The sequence below is a fragment of the Neodiprion virginianus genome, chromosome 5 (genome assembly GCF_021901495.1).
Source record: "Neodiprion virginianus isolate iyNeoVirg1 chromosome 5, iyNeoVirg1.1, whole genome shotgun sequence".
In the NCBI taxonomy this organism is placed as follows: Eukaryota; Metazoa; Arthropoda; class Insecta; order Hymenoptera; family Diprionidae; genus Neodiprion; species Neodiprion virginianus.
In genome coordinates this window covers 34,519,887-34,538,417 of record NC_060881.1, presented here as the reverse complement: position 1 = coordinate 34,538,417, position 18,531 = coordinate 34,519,887, and the positions used below count along the sequence as shown (strand labels likewise).

The 18,531-nt window shown below is 39.9% G+C and overlaps 2 protein-coding genes across 7 annotated transcripts in view; both read right to left on the bottom strand.

Annotated features, from left to right (window-relative positions):
* Positions 1-151: 151 nt before the first annotated feature.
* Positions 152-18,531, bottom strand: part of LOC124305713 (inositol-pentakisphosphate 2-kinase) — a 43,176-nt gene continuing 24,796 nt past the window's right edge. For 2 of the 6 annotated variants that reach the window (XM_046765408.1, XM_046765406.1), the window contains exons 2-8: positions 3,577-3,799; positions 2,387-2,591; positions 2,066-2,274; positions 1,361-1,774; positions 1,048-1,263; positions 686-975; positions 152-599 (exon numbers count right to left, since the gene is read on the bottom strand). In XM_046765408.1, the coding sequence (XP_046621364.1) occupies positions 425-599; positions 686-975; positions 1,048-1,263; positions 1,361-1,774; positions 2,066-2,274; positions 2,387-2,591; positions 3,577-3,774 (1,707 nt within the window). In that variant the 5' untranslated portion in view covers positions 3,775-3,799 and the 3' untranslated portion in view covers positions 152-424. Of the gene's footprint in view, positions 600-685; positions 976-1,047; positions 1,264-1,360; positions 1,775-2,065; positions 2,275-2,386; positions 2,592-3,576; positions 3,800-5,179; positions 5,646-7,644; positions 7,851-9,671; positions 10,002-10,046; positions 10,287-18,531 lie in introns of those variants that run through there. The other 4 variants (XM_046765410.1, XM_046765411.1, XM_046765409.1 and 1 more) reach the window with 4 other exon arrangements.
* LOC124305714 (protein BTG2-like) lies at positions 16,491-18,151 on the bottom strand. Its single transcript, XM_046765413.1, has one exon. It carries the CDS (start codon positions 17,267-17,269, stop codon positions 16,808-16,810), a length of 462 nt encoding a protein of 153 aa, XP_046621369.1. The 5' UTR covers positions 17,270-18,151; the 3' UTR covers positions 16,491-16,807.

Genomic DNA, 18,531 nt, shown 5'->3' with positions numbered 1-18,531 from the left:
GTTAAAAAATACAGAATAGTCTCTTACCACTAACATCACCTAATTATGTGACCTAAAGCTATCGTCTAATTACAATGATTATGACTATTCGACCGCATATATACTATCGATTACTTTGTAGTAGAGAGATTTGCATTGTCATTCAAATATAATTACCAAGTTTCTCTCACTTTACACCTTTTCAGTTTCAACTCAATTAAAACTGATAAGTTTTTTTTTTTTACTATCAATTGCTGCTTACGATCTTAAAATTGTTTATATGTTGCACCCAACTGAATTGTGCCAATGAAACGTGCACGTGAACAAGTTTCGATTTTATTTTACGAGGAAGAGCATGATTTTCTTGGTATCTACTAGAATGAAACGCAGCTTAAAAAACGTGACAGTAGAATTACGCTGTACTGAAAAATAATTTATTTACCAATTAAACCTCTTTTTCTAAAATTTTCGTAACAGAAACAAGAACGTTTATGTCGCGTTTCCGGTGTTTTTTAATGCAGTGTATGGACTTCGGGTCCACGTCCAGGATACCCACATTGACCAAAAAACTAAGCTGGTCTGTCTCCACGACATTTGGTTCCGCTACATTGGGTATGCACCTATAAAAAAAAACGAACACTCAACTGTAAATCTCCGACCGTGACCTAGTCTTGAAATTTCTATGCTAAACAGGTGAATTACTTACGCGGAGTCAATTTCTTGGAAGGCCATTAGAATGGAGCAATCCTTGGCAGTTGTTGCGAGGAGATAATTCTGTAAAGCTCGCAACTCGTCATTTGTGATTGCGATATTTATCTCCCCTTCGGTTTCGTCTAGATTTCGATCAAGTTTATTACTTCGGAAATCCGCCGACGCAGTGCTGTTATTTCCATTTTTGCCAGGAATTTTCGGCTTCAAGGTATTTGTACTTTCGGATGGATTTACAGAGGAATAGGCAGCGCTTGACGCATCCTTTGTCCGTGCAGACTCGCATCTCTGGGCAGACAGAATAACAATGTAAAAGTGTAAATCAAACTAACGATAAGAAATTTTTAAAAGATAACGCACCTCACATAGTTCTTCGCTTCTGATAGGCAGTTCGTTCTTCTTGCTGCTGTGCATTCTTATCATACCGGAATAAATCGAGTTATCGTTCCAAATTCGTATATACTTCAAATATATTTTATATACGATGTCGGTACTGTAATACGGCAATTGCTGCATGCGACGGATTCGTCCAAGGACAGAATCTGGTAGGAGGTCACCGCCAATGAAATTGCACTCCTGAAAAACGCGATAAAGCATTGAAAATGGTCTACAAGAGGAAAAATATCCACGTCAGATTAAAAAGCATTATCGAATAAAAATGAGGCATACTTACGTAATCTGATAAGTACAGGAGTTTCTTCGCCTTCACTACGAGCTCTTGTTCAATTCGTGTCTCATTGTCACAATCCTGTGACGATATTCGAGTCAATGGACAATATGCTGATTCGTTCATCGGGGTATGATGGAATTCTCTCAATAAAGCAGTGCTAACGAGTCTGACGAAAATTTTTAAATACTGTTCCATAGATCGATATCTACTGGCAACGAACCATTCTCCTAAAATATACTCCAAGTCATCTGGATTACTATTACAGTCATAGATTATGTTGCCATTTTTGAAAATCCTGAGATTGTTTTGAGGAGACTGCAGAAGACCATGAATGGATTTTTTCATACGTTCCGCATCGCCGGAGAACAGATCGAACGGGCAGTAAGTACTACGAGATTTAATCACTCCGCTGTTCATCTGAAAGTCGAGATACGATTTTTTAATTATTCTACCACGTCTTACAAATTTCGTACTTTTACACAATTTTCATTACCAATAGATTGTTTTCAGCCGTCAGTGATGAATAAATAGAATTTCTCCGGTCTATCGGTCAAACTTGCGGGAATTTCATCTGATGATGGCTGACCACGTCCCAGTCGAGAAACCAGGAAAGTAAAAATTTGTCTCTTGCCGAAACACCTGAGAAACCCTATTTATCAACTTATGTAATTTATTTATGTAATAACAATTAACTTCATCGGGCGTTACCTTGGAGTATTGCGTAAGACAATACGTGCACCTCTGGAACTGTTCGTCCGATTCGTGCCTGAATCCTTGTTTAGGTTTGATTTCAACGCAGAAAGTAGGTCGACTGCAATGGTAGTGTTGTAGCGAATCGGTAAGTTTGGCAGGTAAAAAGGCATAATCTACGTATTTGGTGACGTACTCTTCGACTATGTCTTTCCCGCGGCGACTTTCTGCGGAGAAAATAGTTAATGAAATATAAATTCGCAGTATTTTACACAATACTTGAGACATTTCTAAACGCAGCATCTTATTTTAAGAAGGGAATCGAGAGATCTTACTCACCTGGACGCAGAGAGCGTATAGCTTCGGACAGCAGCGCCATATCTTCCGGCCTGCCGCGAATTATTTCTGGGGGTTGAACGTATTCGCCAAGAAATCGTAAGATTACGACTCTCAGAAACTGATTTTCCTGTCTCGTTCGTGCCTCGCCTCCATCCGGATCGGCCTTGCCAGGTAAAGACTTCCGAAACCGCACCACTTTCCGCTCCTGTAAATGTCGTTCGAGAAAAGTGCTTAATAAATGACAATGCGCCGTCTTTATATTGAAAGTTAAGTAATAATATACAGTTTAAAAGTACAATTCCCCTCGAAGTGTATAATGTACACATACATCGGGTAGGGAAAAACATCGAGAAAGTTTAAACCTTTGTTAAACACGTACTCCCTTAACTAGTTTCTTACTAAAGCTGAGAACGAATTAACGGGTTTGCAACAACGCGAAGCACGGATATCTTTGATGGGCTCTCGTGACGTCTTCTATGTTTGAAGGACATTAACCCAATCGGTTAATAATTATACCACCAGAGGCGAGATTTGACGTCAAGAGATACGTTTCTCATCGGAATTTCATCCAAGTCAACCGAGTGATCAAGGGTTCCAATACCAGAGATCAGTTTCCTCCAATTCAAATCTCCCGCGAAAGGAATTAGTCGTGAAGAAAAATCAGCGAAGCCGCGAAACGTGAATAATCATGGCAACAACAAGTGAGAAGGCGAAGACGGCTGAATCTTTATAGTTTCGAAATCCTAAATTTGGGTTAAGCAAGTAGACCCCATGACTCATTGATCAATACTACGAGTGAGACAAACAGGTTCGCTAGTGAACGTGTTTTCTCTGGACAGTGTTCTATCACACGCTGCTAGAATTTGTATAATCAACTAATTACTGCTCAGCTCTACTGCGTAGTGGATGTGGCGGTTCGTGGCCCGGCACAATCACCGCGATACACGATATCAGGCCAGTAGTTAAACTATTCCAGTATGCCCACACCCACACGTCGAACATGCGTGTTCTACTGCGGTTCACGTAATTTTCCATTGTCTCCTTCTCCCGCCTTATATGTCAACTACCATTAAGAAAACTGGATCGACGAAGAAGCAGAGTGGCAGAGTTGCAGCGTCAGCGATTCAAAGAAAGGTTTGGCGTGTAAATACTCCGATATTGGCCAGTATAAATACATTAAGAATACTTACACAAGGCAGTGCAAGCACCAAGTTTGCGTTTCCTTCCCCGCGATAGACACACTCTTTGACGGATCGACGATCACCGGCGACGAAAATTTGATCAAGAACGAATTTCCACGCGCGGTCATTTTTCTGTTTTGCTCTTTCTGCCGCATCAATTTCACGTATCCACGTTTCACCGCTGGAGCTTCCCTCTTTCAGTACCATTCTTGTTTTGCCATCAGAAATCAAACTGCAACAAAAAATGTTGATGATGAGTTTTAACGAACATATTTCAATCGTATTTCAAAATGTGTTCAATTCGACGTCAATGTGCTACACTTTTTCATTGTGTCCAGAAAACCCTAACAGAGTTAGAAGCTGACTCGAAATCATAAACGACCGTCGGTCAAAACTAATTATAATAAATCACAAGCGCGTCACTGGATGAAAGGTTAGATGACGTATCGTTTACTGTGTGTTTTTTTACTATCAAAACTACGTCAACTTCTATTTCAGACCATCGCGCTATCGTAAAATCATCACGGATACGATCGTCCATATTATGACAAGGTGCTTAATCGATATATCGAACATCGCGTGTTGGTGCTCGATAACACTATTAACACCATGTGTGTCATAAGCAAGCGCGAAGACACTGACGGATTTTCTATCCGTATCATCATCAGGAGGGATATGTTCCGTAATTATTTTAAACGAAGCCATAAATCATTAGCATCGATGCACTTTTAATCCATCATCTATATGGATCAACGAATTCTTTCATATTTTCAATAAGAAGAGAAGAACATATTTACAATATTCGGAATTCCTCCAACGCCTAGTTCCTTATTAGAACCATACTTCACAATGTATGTAAACAATTTCTACACCGATAGAAAAAAAATGTCCCAGTAGATCCGCTTAGATTTTTGGGTTGATTTAACCGGTTTTTAATGTATTACTAACGATAAGTAAAAAAAAGGAAGTAAAAATAACAAATTAAATGTTAATATGACAATTCAAGTGTTGATATTAGAAAAGCACAAATATAAAATGTACCTGCTGGGACATCGTGTTTAGTTAGGTAAATTATTCTAACGGTGTAACAATGCTGGTTTACTATTGATGAAAATAATTTGCAGCGTGGTAACGGCTTATAGTCGTTCTACTCCTGAAGTATAAAAGCTGCGCACATACTTGTTGCGCCTGTATTAGTTCCTCTAGGTATGGTCGCAAGCGGAAACATGGCGGCCTAGCATCTAACTCATGCGAGGAGTCTCGAGGCGTGTGATAACTTCGAAACGACTCGGAGCGGTGCCGACAGGCATAGTAATCGGTGTTTATTAAAATAACAACAAATAAAACGAGCCCAAGGCGCTAGTCGATTGTTGATATCGTTATAACAGATATATATTTGACTTGGAGGCAGCTAGAAGATAAAGTTTATCGGTCAGGCCAAGGTTTACTATCTCCAGGCATCGTCGTGACGTCGGTTCATGGGAGGAAAGGCTTGCGGACGATTCCGGGTGAGCAGCCAACAGAAAAGAGTTCAACAGGCGAGATAGATTGTTCAATCGGGTTCATGAAGAGGCATTTATGGCTGAAGCGAAGCGTGAGAAGATCCACTCGCCGAAACAGGTCAACCGGCATCCCAATGAAATATATGACCGTCTGACATCAACCACGGTGTAATTTTCCTAGTAGACCGCAGATTTAAATCCACAAGGTTCCCTCGGCTATGCAGGCCGAAAAAATTTCCCCCGGCGTCACTACCTTTCTCGTTCATGGAGCGTCTTCGATATTCAGCAAATAGGACTGCAGGCAAACGTAATTCCTCGATAAATAGATACGTTGAAAGAAACACTTCGAACTTTACTGGCCTCTGACTTCTGGCAAAGATGAAAAAAAAAAAATCCGATTGCACACATCCATATTCTCCTTAAGCTCCGGGGTTACCGATTGTTTCGACGCAGCCTATATAACAAGCATCATTGTCAGATGTAACAAATGGAACTGCTAGTCGCCTCTTGTGTACCCTAGTAACATACGCACTTGAGATTTATAACAACGTTTCTCCGTACTTTGACAGGCTCGCTCGGATACTTGAATCGCGGATCTGAAGTAAATGGATGTTGTGAGGTATTGAACATGGCTTACTAACACAAGTTTCAATGCACGGATTATGGGTACGAGAAATTCTCAGTCAGACAATATCCAACTCCAATTCTCTGCTGAAGACCTTGAAATCATCAATTTAGATATTGCATTACCTGCACTTATGGGGACAACAAGAGGAGAAGTAGACGTGTGTTACCCTTGGCTCGGTGGAGCGTGAATTAGTGTAGTTTTGGGTGGTTTTTGCATGCGGACGAAGATGAAACGCCGAGGAAACATTCGTCTGTTTCTCGCATCGGCAGTAGTATCACACAATGCAGCGAAAGACAGAGAAGAACATCAGGGCAGTAACCGAAGCTGACCTCTGAGACAACCTGATTCTCCGCCTGCCTGCTGCAATCGAAAGAGCGGTATCGGCATGGACAGGTTGCACCTCCACTCCTCCACGGACCAGCGACCACTTGTCGATTTGGTTTGTTTGTCATCAACGATGCTCGAGCACTCCGTAGTTTTCTCTCCCAAAAAACGTCGGAGCACAATTCGCCACGACGTAGAGTAAACTCGATGGTCGTTACCGAGTCGACTGCTAGGCTTCATCCTCCGATCGATCGAATGATCTGCCATCTATTTTTCAGGTCACAACTTCCGTCCGCCATGCATTGACTCCAGATCTTTCGAAAGTATCTGATGCACAGTATCTGCACTCCTTGACTTTCAGCAAAACTCCGGGACGAAGAGTTCACGATAGTTCGAGCAACGGATTGTCGGTCGTCTTCGGAGTTATAAAGGTCACGGAATGCTAAGGAAGCAAGGAATGAGTCTCTACGTCTTTATCCATAGATCTCTAAATCTTCCCGTTTGTGAATATGTATATGTATATATATATATATATATACATATACACCTACGTAGAGCACTAATAGTGGGTGTCTCGTGATTGTCGTGACATATAAACGCATCGAGAGGATAACTTGAACCTCGGATAAGTACCCGGTTACTTTCTAGGCGATAAGATTTCAAGCGTTTTCATCGTCTAGCGCGAACGAAAGATCACAGTCGCTGCCATGTTCCTGTTTATGCTGCATATCTTGATATTGGAGGAATCAAAAAATTACGTAGATCAATAATAATCTGAACAGAAAGGTATAAAGGCTATCAATAAGACTTATTACATAGGTATGAATTAATGCGTAATGCAGTTCAAACGTCAGAGAAAAGATATTTGACATGTAATGTAGACATTTACGAATACATTTTTATACTGTCGGATGCGTTCTCTGTTAATTACAACTTCAGTCGCTGATTAGCGTAACTTGATGTTGACACAATTATACGATCCTTGCGGGCGAAAATGTTATCTGTGCTGGTGGTGGCAATCAAATATCGTAACATGGATTCGCGCACGTTTTATAATCGCCCAATTCGGAGTCGTCCCCTCTGCTGCGGTAATTTGTTCCTTATAGAATAGAAGGAGGGAGAACGTGGAGGCAGGAGTGCAAGAGGAGAAGGAGGGAGTTCGCTAGTAATATATATCGTGAATGTATGATAATTTGGTGTTACAGAAATTCTGGACAGCGTTGTGTACAATTTCGAAACGGGTATAGAGGGCGGCTATTCTGTCGGTTACAAACTCTCGAGTTTATAAAAAAAAAAAAAAAAAATGGGTAAAAAGTAAAACTAATAACAATACAGAGAAACAAAATTTTCTCAACGAAAAATTCTCCGCGCGTATTGCGTGTATTGTGACGAACGTCGAAAAAATATGTCACGAACGAAAGAAAAAAATATTTATATTCCTTAAATTACACTTTTAAGTATATTAATTCGTTAGCAATGATCAGAATGTACCAACATGGCATTTAGAAACTCGCTTGCTCGAGGCTGTGAAACGAACATAATAAGCTTGTACTTTTTTTCGTCCTTTTCTTTTAGTTATTTTCTGAAACCTGTTTAACACAAAAATGCAATGAATTTTGTTACCGGATGGTGCTGCGTGCGAAGAAACACGTCGTCTGCTTTATACGGAGGACAAACGAGCCTTTACCGAACGGGATGATATATGTACATCGTTGAGAGCAGTATGTGGATTTGCAAGGTTTCGTTGCTCAATGTTTAGCGAATAAATATTTTGCAACGACAGCCAAACCGCAGAGAGGCCGAGCGGCACGAGTTACGCGCACCAAGATGGCCGCTACATGTAGAATCGCCGAATCATGCGTTCCTAGCCTCCTCTCGCCTGCCTGCCCGCTGTGCGGCTACATAACGAATAATACCGGCGCTTGCGGCGGCGTGACAATTAAACGCTTTGCAAAACTCTGCGCAGTCGTGAAAATTGAGTGATATTCAAAAGCGGATGTATGTTAGTATGCAACGAAAAAATCTTCCGTATAAACGTAGGCGGAACTGAACACTTCGGAGATCTGAGCCCTAGATACATATACATGATAAATTCGTTTTGAAAAATTCGGACGACTGAAAAATCAATTCTTTTCCAGGACGGATACCTGCGCTCGTAGTTTCGAAATCCGAATATTCAGTTATCCCCGAGACGTACGAAATCCTCGAATGGCCGAAAGCATCGACATCTACACGAGACTCGTTCCGATTCGACGAAATAGAACCCATTTGAATTTCTGCATGAATGTATACAGACCGTAGAATGAATAAATAATGCTGAACTAACAGATTCACAGACTATTTTGGCGAATGCGTCGAGAGGGATTTGCTACTTTCGTCAGCGTATTACACAAAACAGGTATATCGGATACCCCGAAGCTCCCCCCCCACCCCTCGACCCCCCTTTAAGTTTCCCTGCCTCGATTCGACAAAGTAAGGCGTAGAAAAATTTGACCGCAAGAAGTGACACACCGTACATGTACGTTGTAAGTGTGTGCAAATATGTACATTTGTTACATGACCAATACATAACCACGACTATAACGCAAAAAGAAAAGGACAGAAGATAAAACGAAGCAAACTTATACAGATATTATATCAGGCAGAATGGTGACCGGAATTTTTGCTAAATACCGACTTACTTGATCCTCCGTGGGGTTTATCTACGGAACTAGGAGGGTCTGTCTACCTTTTTGCCGTTTTTGAAAGGTTCCTAAAATTTTTAAGAACCTACGTTACTTTGAATTTTATTGTTTCCGGAGACAATAATTATAGTTTTCGAGAGAAAAACAATTGCGTTGATTATCTTGAAATGCGTTTAAACTGATAATTAATCTTATCGCGACGTATAAACGCGCCGCGTCTAATCTACCTTACAAACTACAGGCTTACGACGTTCTTGGGATGTATGAGCCGATAACTACTCCACAAGGCAGTGAAGAACCACAGGCAATGCACGTGTAAATAACAGAGAACGCCTCGCAAGAAAATTAGTTTCTGCACAATTTAAAACTTTCCATATTTTCTTGCATTAGCGCATACCAAAATCTCTAGTTGCGAAGTCGTCGATCGATCTAGCGATTAAGAAAAAACTGTTAGTTCAATTTATGTTAAGGTCATGCACAAAGCGTTGCATTGTAAAAAAAGGAATAGAAAACGTAATTGGCAATACACTGCATCGTTGATCGTCAAGACAATGTACGGTTTGTTCCCCAGCCTTAGCATTTCACAGTTTACCCTTTTTCCGATATTGTCCTCTCGAAGTATCGAACACCTTCAGCAACAATAAGACAATGGTGATTCGAAACCGAACGACAAACACGTGATGTTTTCTAAACTTCTGGGGGCTTTGAATTTAACGTCGTTACAATCATTATTTCAATGTTCGTAAAAATACTGTATCGTTATTGTTCCCGGTAAAACCCACAATTTTGATATTTGAAGCTCGAGGTGTTTCTCAGGACAAAGCGAATGTAGGTACGGATATTTCAATACGACAATGACACAACGCAGACCTTGCGCTCCCCGCAAAATTTTCTCGGCCTCACTGACGTTGTCGTGTGTAATTAAACGATACTAGTACTAAGAATAAATTGGCAAATATGAATTACCTTGAGAAGCGTTGAAAAAATAATTGTCAACCCGAAGAGTTGAAGAACGTTCAACGTTCTTAGCTGCAACCTTGTCGCGCTCGGTTGTTACAATACAAACAACTTTTCATTCGTTCGCATTACAAGTTCTCCAAGTCAGCATCATTGTTTGTCCAACTGTAAACATTGATTCTAACGACTGAGAAGGAAATTTCAAATTCCGATTTCTGAGCTGCCGACAACGTGAGCACGTAAGCTTCTAAGATACGTATTATGTGCCAAATCCTCAACGAAGATGGGAACGTCGGACGTGTGCGGTTGTGCAATTCCTCTTTCCTACCAGCATTTTGCTTATGTTCACTGATTTTCGACACGAAAGTTACAAAACCATATTACCGCGCTTCGCCGCTACTGCTGTGTCGAGGTTGTTTACCAGCCCTGGTCGATCCTCCGTCTTATCTCGTGCCACGGCCTCTGTTTATTTTCATCGTTTTTTCACTCCATCCTCGCCAAAGGCGTGAGGCTTTACAGTGTCTCCCATGGTGCAACGCGCGTCATACCACGAGGACGCTACTCGAGACACAACAAAACTCCACACTATAGTTTAAAGAGAAGAAGCAAAAGAACTTGGTAGCCAGTGACGCACCGCTTGGAAACATGGCCGTCGGAACTTCACGGCATGCGCGAATGCATTCTGCTGACGTTTTTATTGAACCCGCTTGTCCTTCCCTATGTTGTACGAGTCTAGCACATCAGGATCAACTGAACCCAGAGACGATACCACATCGCTGAAGTTACTTTATACTCGCACGTCAATTCAACGTTGATTACATTTTAAAATGTAACAGGACGTCGTTAGTAGAAAATCAATTTCTTTTGATGAGGATGCAAAATGAATTCCCTAAACTTATTTGCCGTCTTTTCATGACCATGGTTCACTATCAAATGTTTTATATACTTTCATCGTCCATTCGTCTGTTGGGTACCTGTGAAAAGACATTCAACGTTGCCTAAATCGTATTGCTGGGTACTGAATTGTGAAATGGGCGAGGCTTTATTGTACCTTCGGTGATTGGGTTTAGAAACTTACAAACTATTGTCATACGGCTGTGTGTGACGAATACGAATTAATGGTAGTATAATTCCTAGCACGGCGAACGTAACGTACTCCCCCACCTACGGTAGTGTTTACGCACACGTGGTCCGTGTTAAAATAACATAATTAGAACAGCTACACTCAAGAGACTAGCTGACAAAATATTCTCCAGATCTAAAGATTATTGATTTCTTTCTCGGGAATAAAAAGCTATACTGGTTTTCAATCTATAATATCGAATAAAGTTATCATTGAGTTATTGAATTTCAATAATATTTTTATTGATAGAATATCACAAACAAAAACTTTGTAATCCCAAATCTAAAATTGAATAAAATTGTGGTGAAATTTGACAATGTTCGTCTATAAAATCGAATCCATTTAATAACCTGAGATAAAATGTAAAACGTTTGAGGAGGGTGTTTCGAATCAAATGATAAGAGACAAAGATGTTAATTTTTTCATCATTTTTATATTCATGAAATTCCATAAGCACGAGGCCCTTACTTTTATTTTCTCTGTACAAAAACATTCGAAAAAATTATTATTTTTTTTTTTTAATTATTATTATTTCATTCTTTCATTAAAAGAGTTAAATTTTTCCGATCTCACGGCATATATATACAAGCGAGAAATAATAATTTGTAATCTATCAACTAAATATAATTATACATTGATACAATAGACTTAATAATAATAATAATAATAATAATATTGTAATTATAATAATAGGTATGAGTCTAAAATTTTAGGGATTCTTGTTCTGGGTTGGTTGACTGATTGATCCGGGGGGGATGTATTATGTATGTAGGTGTTTTTCATGCAGATATACGTATATGGAAACGCATTTGGCAAATTTCATATGATGTATATGTTTGTTGTTTAAATTTCCAAAATTTTTCCATAACGTCTATGCATTGAGTGACTGTGCATCATAATATATACATTTACGTATATTATTATTATTACTCTAGTGTGTATATATATATATATATGCGTATGGAGCGGAGCCCGACGCGACGGCGAGTTCACCATTGGTCCTTGTTTGTTACTCTTATTTTTTATATTACTTTAAGTAAAGTTTATACATGATTTTACAAAGTCTTCGTTTCTGTTTCTTTCTCATTTTCTTTTCTTTTATCCTATAATATATGATTTAGTACAGTCTTAATCACATGTCACTCGGCCCGGTGATGTGGATCCCGCACCTCGCTTCGAGCACCCTCTTTTCTCATCTCCAGCTTTCTAACTCTCGCTCTTCCGTTCTCTATTATGCATTCTTACTTGTTTGCGCTAGCCTGATTTACTATATTATTCATCGAATCTATCTGCACATTACAGTTACGATCCAACATAGACCAAGCAGAAAAGAGGATCTGACCAACACTACGTCATTGAATTTGGCAACGCACGACCGGTGAATAAAGTCAGTGCCTACTGTCTACATTATATGGTGTCAGTCATGCCTCTTTTCATGTTGGTTTCTATGGTTCCTTAACCCACTTGCCAAACCGCACACGTTATCGATTAAACATACATAAAATTAGTGCTCGTATTCATTTGAAATTAGGATCTACAGTGGTGTACACACCTTCAACTTGCCATGATCCATAAAAACTACAGATTGCAGCGCGGCTCGATTTCAACAAAAGACTAGATGGACCACTAGATGGACTTTACCGTTATGATGTTATTTTTGTGCCATTTTATAAAAGAACTGTCTGTAAGGTGGTAGAATCTACAATCACGTTTCAGTATCCCAATCACAAACTTTGTTTGGATTTGAATTATTATTCTCTTTTACGACACGAGTTGGATAACAAGTATGAAAATTTTCAAACTTTTCGAACCAAATAACCAGAAAAAGAAAGAAGCGCAACAAATTTTGCGTCGTTGTTTATCAAGAATGATAAAAAGCGTGGACGTAGATTTGACGTCGATATAATTGGCAAAAGGCACGCACGAGCCAATTTTGCGTGTGTTTATCTGAGTTTTTGTTTTTTTATGCATCCCGAGATCACGACCAGAAAGTAAATGTTTTATCCACTACGACTAACACAACTATAATTAGATGACGATGATGTGTATGAACAAATGAAACTCTGTCTCAAAAGTGCTCGCCCAAAAGTTCAGTATTAAGAATTGCATAAAATTACCCAGCGATACGTTTCCTCCCAATCGTCTCGAAACGTGTTTCCAAAAAAGGAAAAGAACTTCCAAACATTCAAAACGGTGAAGAAGATGCTCAGAAAAAAATCCGACAAAATCCAACTCGCTCGTTACAAATTATTACTTTCTTTTTACACACACAAGTGTTTTGCAATTCGCTCGAAATTATTCCAAATACCCGATAAAATTATGAAATTTTCTAAATAGTACATTCGATTTTTCACTGCTGCCACGAGACGTACATTTTTCACATGATTAAAATAGCGTGGTTATAGTTTCTGTACACAAGTTTTACATTTCTTTTTCGTATAATTCTTTTTACATACAAGTCATTTTTTATACATGATTTTCATCGATTACACATTTTTTAAACTGTTCTCGTTAATACTACCACAAAATTTTTACGTCGTTACCGTGCAAGTTAACGTGTATTATTTTTCCTCTTGTCATTTTCGCTTTATTCCAGGGATGTTTAATGTGAATGTGAAGTGTACCTAGGATGATGTCGTGTTTATATTCTTGATTTCATCTCGTGTGTGTTAAGTTTGGATTGTTGTCGTTGGTTTTTTCTCGGTTTTTTCTTGTTTGCATTTTTTTTTTATTTCGCAATTTTTTTTTTTTTTTTAATTTTAATTTTTTTATTTTTTATTTAAAAAAATACTGAATCATAACCAAGCTAAAATCACAGATTTGCTGGCGAATATCCCAGCCGTTTTGTACAAATTCTTCCTGAAGGGCTCTACACTGTATATAAGATACAAAGTACAGGATTATATGTATTATATGCATACATACACACGCGCGAGTCCCTATTTTCCACCATCCCCCTTTCACCCCCCCGCGCCACCAACTCTTCCGACATAATACGCAAACGCGTGTGTAAATGTATATCCCCAATTCGCTCATACAAACACCGCGCATGCACAAAATCCACATTTGCAAAACGCACACACGCATTCCCACACTACGTACGTATTTCGTTATAGAATTCCGTACATTTCGCTTGTCATTCGTTTTTTTTCTCGCAACTCTTTACTTGTGTCAATTATCTATGCATACTATGTGCCTGTGTATATGTTTGCGTAGTGTTTCCGCCGTTGTAAACTATATAATTTCACGTAGGGTATTTTCACATTTTGTTACTACATATTTACTCACTTGCAATGTACAGTCAAGATTCGGCGAAGCAGCCCCCCCCCCCGTTTCCAGACTGAATATCTCGAAGGGCTCGCTTCGCCGAATTCTCACGGTATGTTATTATCATTCCCTAGCAGCGGTGCAATTATTATAATCATTATTACTATTATCCGAACTAATAGACATATAAATACATACGTATGTGTGTGATTTCATATATGTACTAATCTAATTATTTTTATTCCTAATCCTCGCGCCTACGCGTTCGCATACATTTCTATGTACGTAGAAGGGTTAATATGAGTGTACGATGGTGGTATGCGCAACAACAGCCTGTGTTCTGCATAATTACAGATGTATGAATGTTTGTATGTACGCGATGTCGGCGTAAACGTTCCGATCCGTGAAAATATTACATTCGTACGTATTGCGTACCTACATATTTTATATTTATGTCCGAAGGTGAGAATAAGAGTTGAATTTTTCTGTGTTACTAGTTATATTTGCATACCCGACGGAACCGTAATGACGACGTTAACGACGCTTCAATAAATATTGTAGTAACAAAATGTTTTTATTTGAGCGATATTTGACTGCTGTTAGCCTTGCGTTTTTTTTTTTTTTTTTTGTTTTTTATTCCAAGTGCCGTAAAATAACGATTATGATAAAAATTCTAACCGGAAAATAAAATGAGCCAACAATATTGTTCAGGGATAACAGTAACGCGACGTGAAAATTATAAAGGCATGTATGTACGCATCGCTTGACATGTTGCAGTTTCACCAATAAGTTGTTCGAGATCTCTGAAATCATTACGTGTGTGTTTATCACTAAAAATTTACAACTAAAACATGCTTGCGACGCGTGAATCTTGATCGCTTGGGTGTACGTGTGTGTATGTGTGTGGACTTCTAATTGTTTATATTATACTCGTATATATTAGATCGATACACACATGTATGAAGATTGCTTATATTGTCTTACGCTCTCTCTTTAACCTCATTGTATAATCACAGACATCGTAGATTTTTGTTTTGTTTTTTATTTTCTTAACATTTGCCTGATACCGCGGTAGTTTTTGTACATCGAACGAGATTCAACAACAGATTTAGATTTTGCTAACCAATTAGAATATACGATATTTTTCTGTATTACTTTATAACAAGTATTGATGTTATTGTTACATTCATTCATTTGTAAAAGTTTTCAATTGAACTCAGCAAATGTTATATCCTGCTTCTGTATCAGTTTTGTACAATAAAAATCACATGCTTTGTTTAAAAATTATTAATATAGTATGTATGTATGTATGCATATATATATATATATATATATATATATATATATATATATATATATATATATATATATATATATATATATATGTGTGTGTATACACACAGACACAATTGAATTATTTGTTACGTTCAAATTGCAATCAGCCTCAAATCAATAATAGTATAAGGTATATTGTATAATACGTAGAATTATAAGATATTAGAAATTAATAAAATTTCACTCTCTCTTTTTCTCCCATACATATCTTGAATATATATATATATATCGATCCAATAATTATTCATAATCCATCATTTCTTTCATTCACGATTAGAAAATCACAGTTACTTTTAAAAATGATACATATAAATATGTATATATATATAATTTTCAAGATATATATATATATTTCTATATATTAATGTACAATTCGATGATATCCAAATACAATTCGTTCGCGTATTTCAACACGCAAACGCACACGTGCACACACGCATACTCACTTACTCACACAAATACATCTAGACACATATATTATACGTTGATACATGTACGCGCGTCATTGATATTGATTTTCCATATCATGATCAATATTGATTCTTGTATTTCATCTTATTTTGCCACTTACGTCGTACAACATAGTTACGCACGTACATGTATAATAATGGATAAGTAAATGTTGTTGCCTGGCGCATACGAGAGTGTATTTTTGGTGTGGGTGCGCGTACGTGTGCTTTTGCGTGTTGGTGCACAATAGTAATGATAAGTGTACATGACAATTCACATGATTCGATGAGTAAACGATCTAACATTACACAGTCTCTCTGTCCGACCTTAAACGAGAGGCAGAAGGGGTAGAAGGGGGTGGGGGGTGGCCCAAACACAGCATAGCCTCAATTCCAGATGCCCTCTATAAAATTTTGTTTGTTTGTTTAATTTACTTCTCTTTCCCCTAATTTTCCCTTTCTCACCGCTTTCCGTTGCGTCCTCGTTAAATTGTAATGGCCGGCTATTCGAACGATCGGCGTCGCCGGGGGGAGGGCGGGGGACGATTTCGTAATCTTATACGATTTGTAGATGGAGCCTGGGGATCGCGGCTCAGTCAGGGCTGCATGGGTAGATTTTTGTGGCTTGGTTTTCTTTCTTCATTCTTCTTCTTCTTCTTTCCTTTGAGATCATTGGTGGAGTGTGAACAGTAATTACTCGTTTTTGGTCCCTCTGGAAGGACGCTGGAGATGGAGAATCAGCGAGACGGCCGCGTTTCGAAATACCGCCGTTGGGCAGAGAGTTGTTTGATAATATCGTACCGCGACAACAGCAGATATAATAATAACAGTATTAGATGAAATATATGCGAGCTTCGGTATGTATAATGAGAGATGATTGAATGAAGAGCGACTGAACTTCTAAGCGAGCTTGAGAAGATCGTGTTGTTATTGGTGTTGTTGTTGTTTGCAAGTTGTTGCGGGCGATTGGCTCAACTTGATACGTAAGCGGCAATTTGCTCGCTGAACTGCGTGTGCTCCATGAATAACGATTCCTTGCAGCTCTCAAACTGTTGCGACTCCTCCGGGTCCGGCTCCGTACGTTCGTACAGAACACAAATCGAGCCGTTCTCGCCGATCCTGTACGAGACCTCAGCAGGGTCGATCCACATAGTCAGCTCCGTCGGAAACAGATTGTGAAGAACGGCGGGCAGGAGACCGACGTTGGCTCCAGCCTGGGCGATCACCGGGTCCATTTTACCGTTTATGCGGAGGCATCGGTATCCCGAACCCCGATTTGGCCGGTCCGGAAACCAGTGATCCCTGTATCGGCGTCGTAGTACCTCGGAGAGCGATGATTTGAACATTTGGAGCTGCCGCTCGGACAGCTGTCCGGTTTGCAGCCTTAATAAATGCACGAGAAAGTCCGCCGCAGACACGATTTCCAACCTCATTTTGGCTACGTGGTAGTGCTGTCGTTGGTCCAAGTATTGAACTATTATTCTTTTTCTTCTTTTTCTGCTTCCTCTTTCACTGCGTCACGTTCTCTTTATTACCGTTCTTAGGCTAACGGCAGAGTTGTTGGAAGCCAGCTTTGGGACTTGCGCGGGTTCCTCCTGCAGCTGCTTTCAGCTTCGATCGATCCGCTTCTCCTTCTGCCGCGCACACAGGCCCACGGGCAACCGGAACGGCGACGGATTTCAAACAAATACTGATTCAAAATGGCGACGACACCACCGATGCTTGGTTACGCTCGCGTAAAAGCAAAGCTGGCTGCAGTGATCAGCGATTGAAAACTGCGGGCTCGGGTAAGCTGCTTTGGATTGGCTGCATACGATGACAATGACGACGTATAACTTGACGAAACGCTCAAGCGACAAGCTCTCTCTTGGTACGATCGATTGTCGCTGGCGGTTGGACGACGTAGGAGCGGCGGCGATAATATTTCACTTTCAGGATCGATTGCCTTTTTTTTTGCTACGTGACGCTGTTTCGTACAGTTATACGGAACGGATATCAGATTCACAATAATCTTGCAGTTTATTCGGAACCAGAAAGGCCAACAATGACTATCGGCAGAAATAATAGACGAAGAAATTGATATTCGTCTGATTTTCAAAGCAACGTTTCACACAAGAAAACAAAACAATAAAAACTTGTCTCTCTCGATTTATTTCTCTAGCTTCACCTTTAGTTTCTAGAACTCAACACACGATAAAACCAGCTTCGCTCACACAAACGATCCTTACGCCACGGCACGGGATTGTCCCTCCGAATTCGCGAACCGCACTCTGTGAGTCCCGACGACTTTCTAATCTTCACAGCGGACTCCGTCCCGAGTAAGTACCTTCGTGTCTCTTTGTTCGGGTTGCGGTGAAGTGGGGGAAAGGCTCTCGACGAATCCGAGCCGGCCGCCCCACTCCGCCCGACTGTCACGTGACCCGGTAGCAACATGCGCGCGCAGTCCGGTCTTCGAATGACCAAGGAAACCCTACGCTGTGTGGTGTGCGTGCTTGTCGATGTATAGAAAGCGCCTCGTCTCGCTTCGCCACCACGCCGCGCCTTGCCAGGAAACCGTGCGGCGATGACGCGCCAGGCCGGAGGCGAGCGACGCCATGTTTCAGGTAGCGCATACGAGCCTCGGCGAGACTGTGTGAATAAAGCGCTAATCTAGTGATGAGAGGAGAAAAGGGGCTAAAATCGCTGAAAGATCGAT

Bases quoted from the DNA above. Each gene is read 5' to 3' on its own strand.
- LOC124305714 (XM_046765413.1), bottom strand. From the start codon at position 17,269: ATGAGGTTGGAAATCGTGTCTGCGGCGGACTTTCTCGTGCATTTATTA.